Source organism: Seriola lalandi, unplaced genomic scaffold (genome assembly GCF_002814215.2).
Source record: "Seriola lalandi dorsalis isolate HSWRI2012SDOR001 ecotype SW California unplaced genomic scaffold, Sedor1 jcf7180002054554, whole genome shotgun sequence".
NCBI lineage: Eukaryota > Metazoa > Chordata > Actinopteri > Carangiformes > Carangidae > Seriola > Seriola lalandi.
Window position 1 is genome coordinate 346,504 of NW_019525107.1, and position 5,356 is coordinate 351,859.

General features: G+C 41.3%; 1 protein-coding gene across 1 annotated transcript; it reads left to right on the forward strand.

Moving 5' to 3' along the window:
- Window positions 1–2,732: 2,732 nt before the first annotated feature.
- On the forward strand, window positions 2,733–4,291 carry tcf15 (transcription factor 15). Its single transcript, XM_023415662.2, has 2 exons — window positions 2,733–3,399; window positions 3,913–4,291. The coding sequence occupies exons 1-2, from the start codon at window positions 2,923–2,925 to the stop codon at window positions 3,973–3,975; spliced, it is 540 nt and encodes a 179-aa protein (XP_023271430.1). The 5' UTR covers window positions 2,733–2,922; the 3' UTR covers window positions 3,976–4,291.
- Window positions 4,292–5,356: the final 1,065 nt, after the last annotated feature.

The window sequence follows — 5,356 nt, forward strand, 5'->3', positions numbered from 1 at the left end:
AAATGTGTCAGCAGCAGAGGAGAACTGAGCAGAGCAGGAGAGAGTCTCCATTGCTCTATGTTATTGTGTGTAAAGAACAACAGGCCATTAGTGAGTGAAACAGTGGTCCGACACCCTTCAGCAGTGCTGAGCAAAAGTAGATGAGGAGCAAAGTAACTTCTGCCCAACAGAATTAAGTAGGCTCGATCTGATCGGCTGTGCTGTAACTATACCGTACTTAAGCCACAACAGCTTGAAATTTTTCTTTCAATGGTGTAGTTCATTACTAGGAAAAGACACAAAAACATCAATTGATCTCTCAACATTTTAATGGTAAATAGCGAGAAATTTCACTCAAGTCAGGGGATCAGCAAAGTCATTAGGGTTCATCCTCTGGGCACCATGAATGTCAGTACAAGCTTTTGTGCCAATCTATGCAGTATGTTGAGATATTTCACAAAATAAGTGACAACTTTAACCAGCTGGTGGCGCTAGAAAAAAAAGTAAGAGGATCACCAAAGTTAGAAGGATTCATCCTCTGGGTAACATGAATATCTTTACCAACTTTAAAGGCAATCAGTCCAACAGTTGTCGAAATAACAGCCAGAAACGTCAACCTCATTGTGGCCATTTGATTTCATTCTCTGGAGATGATGAATGTCTGTACAAAATTTCATGACAGTCCTATCTTGTAAAGTGATGGACCGTCAGACTGAAATAGCCATCCATAATGGCGTCTAACAGCACAGACACAGAAAACCTCTCACACCTCTGGCTCTGTGGCTCAGACAGAGCTGCAGTTCTCAGAGATTTACATTTACATTTACTCCTTCGGCAGACACTTTTATCCAAAGCGACTTACAACACTTAAGATCTCTGAAGCACAACAGCACAGACCTCAGCGGGGGGCAAACCCGACATGCTGTCACCTCATGACTGTAGATAAATGGATCCACTTCTTAAGGACACAAAAGACCGTCTCACACTTCCATGAAATAAGAGAGTTGTTGTATGAAAAATTCAACTTCTGTCTATAGTTCCAAGTCAAGCTGCTTGCTCTCTCTCTCTCTCTCTCTCTCTCTCACACACACACACACACACACAGTAAATGTAATCACCCATACAGTAACAGATACAGTAACAGAGAGTGTGTGAGACCCATGTGACATATGGCCATGTAATTTGTTGGCTGACAGTTCAGGGGGTTTGTTATTGCTGGATCATCAGATATCATAACAAATCAAAATGAGTTAGTGTTTCTTTCATAGCTCATAGTATTTTTTAATTAAAATGTATGAAGTCGAATCTCTGGAGAGGCTACCTTATTTTAGCTAATTGAAATATTCACACAGCAGATTCCTGCGTTTGGTTCATGTCCTTTGGAAGACCTCGGCGCTCCTTCAGCAGACAGTTTTGGTGTCTGATGTCTGACTGTTGATGCAGCTGAGGCACACTGAAGTGGTTGGAGACTTGTGTCTGCTGATGTGGCTTTGAGGGACTAAATCACCCATTTGCCACCACTTTGTTTTCTTGAACTCAGGGCAACGAGTAAATAAATCCCTGCCATTCCAGGATCATCTGGTCAGTGTTTATTTACTCACACTTAACTTTCTCCTGCTGCCTGACCTGTGATCCTCAGTACGAGCCAAAAGCAGCGTTTAATATGGGGGACAGTAGGCTTAAACAACCTTGGATACTGTATTAACTCTACCCTGCTGAGAAATAGTGACATAAGGTCAAACATTAAGTCAGGCTTCCTGAAAAAGATATGCAAATTAAAGAACTTCTTACATTTGACTTTTGACCATTTACATTGGAAATTTAAGAGCTGGCAAATCAAAGAGAATTTACATACACATCCACTGCACATGTTCTCCGAATGCCTGCCCAATCATGTTAAAGATGTTCAGCAAAGTCCATTTTGGTCTGGACTGTATTGGTGTGGTTTACCAGCCAACAAAAACAAACCTCAGCAGGTGGCAGCATCATAAACATGTCAGACTAACACAAGACAGTAAACTGGAGCAAACTTTACTCCCTCAATGCCATCAGAACAGAATCAATAGAATCTGTATAATCTGTGTACATTTGAATTTGACAAGTTTATAATCAAGCGCATAACCCAGAAACATTCATTTTATACAAGAGGATATTTCACTGCATCCTGTACATACGGTCTTCACATACAGTCTTACTTTTGATATGCTAACCTGCTGCTAACACTTCTTTACTAAAGTAAGATTATGAATGAATAACTTTAACTTGTAATGGAGTGTTTTTACTAAGCTATACCACATTTATAGTTTTATTTTGGTAAAGGATCTGTATATTTCTTCTACCACTGACTACAGGTACAACGTACTGCGATACTGTGTCTTGCAGTACTACAGTCTGCAAAAGTTCTTATTCTACTCGTTTTTTTTTTTTTTTTAATAAAATTAAATCTGTTGCTAATTGCTTGAAAAGTGTGGAACTAAATTGCCAAAAAAAAAAAAAGCCAATGTTTCTAACATGTCTGGTAGTCACACACAGTTTGTGGCTTCCAGTGACATAAGAATCACTTTATCTGTTCATGCATCACTGTAATACTAATATAGGCTATAATCATTCATTTCTGATTTGTATTAATAACATTTAATCATATTTATGTTGAGCTATTGCCTGTGTATAGTCTTTTCAGCAGTTGTTGAGCGGCTACTGTAACACAGTGAGCTGCTGGCAGCTCCTCCCATCCAGCTATAAGAGCCCAGCTGACCAGGTAGTCAGGCCAGTGAAAGCTGACTTATGAAAACACGGTCAGCGTGTTAAAAACGTCTTTTTTTTAACAGGTGGTTTTACGCAGACTTTTGAGCCATATGTGGGATGTATGAAAAGTCCCCGCGGTTGTTTTGGGACTAAATCTAACAGAGGACTTGGAGCTGGGGGGACTGGTGACTTTTAATCATGACTTTTGCCATGCTGCGGCCCGTGGCGACGCACTTAATCTATTCAGACTTCGCTCTCATGTCCGAGGATGATGAAAACCGCAGCGAAAGCGACGGCAGCTCGGAGCAGAGTTACTGCGACTCCAGCGAGAAGCGCAGGAGGATTTCACGCAAACTGGAAGGAGAAACCGCTGTGGTCATGAAGCAGAGGAGCGCCGCTAACGCCAGGGAGAGAGGCAGGACCCAGAGTGTCAACACCGCGTTCACAGCTCTCCGGACTCTCATACCCACCGAGCCGGTGGACAGAAAACTCTCCAAGATTGAAACTCTTCGCCTGGCGTCTAGCTACATTTCCCATCTGGCCAACGTGCTCCTCATTGGAGACGGCTGCGTCGACGGACAGCCGTGCCTCGGCGCGGTGCATGTGCAAGGAGAGAGCGGGGCGAAGCAGCCGCGGACCATCTGCACCTTCTGCTTGAGCAACCAGAGAAAAGGGGTAAATGCAGTTTCATATCTCCACGGTCAAACGCAGCGGATGCGTTAAATTGATCACAGAACGTGAAACATGCTCATCAGCCTTGAGCCCAGACACGTTATTTTTTATTGATCATGCTTTACAAGAGTCTTGTGTGATGCAGCATCTGCCAATGTTTTAAACTTCGTGTTCAAATCGCTTCAACTGGAAGTGTGCAGCGCGTAAAAAGCACTTTTACGCGCTGCACACGTCTGTAAATTCAGACTGTCACACACAGATGGTTGTTTTTTTTTATATACTGGAAGAACTTCACTGTGGCACAAAACATGATGTAACAGACAACATAGTTTTCAGCTTCCTCTTGCATGTAGAAATCAATGTGACATTAAATGATAGGGCTTTAAATCGGTTGTTCGTTTGCAGACAATAAAAATGAAACATGTCTTTATTTCCCTAGTAATGAATACAGTGACTTGTGGTGCAGTTAAACTGCTGATGAACCTTCGTGTGACTGAGACATTTCTTTCTCTCCAGATAAAAGATGGAAAAGACTGTTTAAAAATGAGAGGGCTGGGTCCACTGCGAATGAGACGCTGACTGAAGACCAGCGACTGATCAGCAACCTGAAAATAATCAAAAGACTTTCTCAGGGAAGAATCAAAGCTGGTGTTACACACTTAAACACAAACACACACACACACACACACACACACACACACACACACATAGATGTACACATGCTGGATCAAATGATGGAAGAAAAAGAGAGAAAAGACTATTTATACTTGATCGAGAGATTTAAGCATAAGCCTTTCAAAGATGCAGTGCATTTGTTTGAAACTTATGATTTTTTTGTCCTTTTTTTTTTCTTTTTTCTTTTTTGAAAAAGTTTTAAATAAAATATATTTTATCAAAATAAAAGTGTTTTTTTCTCTTGATTCCTGTTCATATAAAATCAGATTTGTTATGACAAAAAGAACCACGCATGATATAAACAAAGCCGTCCAACTAAATGAAGTTGCTCTTCTTGTGGTGATGACAGGGAAATTAAGTACATGGAGAGTGTATGCATGAAATGGAGAGTAGAAAAAATAGAAAATGTTTATTTGTTCAAAGAATCTTTCGAGGTCTTCTCTGTTTCAGGTTGAGCGGCACTTGAGAAAGGTTGCTCTTATTACAAAGCTGCAGAAAGCGACTGTTCTCAACTCAAACACTGAAATTTCAATTAAAAAACTTCAAATTTCTGTTTGACAACTAAAGGTTCAGTGAATGTACAGTGTTCAACTTAAGCTCCCTTTGCAAACATGGATCCTCCTAATCACCAATTTAGAAGGATAAAATGTCAAATTTTTGGTCTTTATGGAAAGATGTCACACCCACACACACGCACACACATTTCCATTGTTTCCAGTAATGTTGCCAAGTCGTTGTTTATGAAGCCTGCAGAGCCACAGCAAAGGTTCAGGGTTTCTGGTGTCATTGCCTGGTGTGTATTTTTTTTTTTTTCCTCCAAATCTCACGATTGGTGTTGTTTGAAGTCTGTTATCGATTAGTCACGGCGGCAAATAGTAGCCCACACTCTGCTGGGAGCCCCCAACACAGCTGTTGGTATGTCAGGGGGATAAATCACTGCTGTTGGCCCAATAGACAGGGAGAGATGGGGTGAGAGGTCAGAGGTCACGGTGGAGCACAGAAGCGAAAGCCTTTTGACTTGTAATCGTAGCAAGGCTCATGCTCTTACTATCACCATGACAGATAATTACTGTTCTATTTATTTATACGTTTGTTAATTGTCTTGTTATATTTTCTTGCAAGACGGCCCCTGCAGCACACAGCCGACTCAGACCACTTGCACTGGAAAATATTTCATAACTGCTGAGAAATGAAAAGCAGCCCGGCCTCTAGGCTTCTCTCTGTCTTCTCCAGTCAAAAAAAGTCACTGTAGTGATCGGTCTAACAGGCATATTGCGGCTCAGAC

Bases quoted from the DNA above. Each gene is read 5' to 3' on its own strand.
- tcf15 (XM_023415662.2), top strand. From the start codon at position 2,923: ATGACTTTTGCCATGCTGCGGCCCGTGGCGACGCACTTAATCTATTCA. The intron at 3,400-3,912 runs GTAAATGCAGTT...CTTTCTCTCCAG, and splicing joins TGAGCAACCAGAGAAAAGGG to ATAAAAGATGGAAAAGACTG.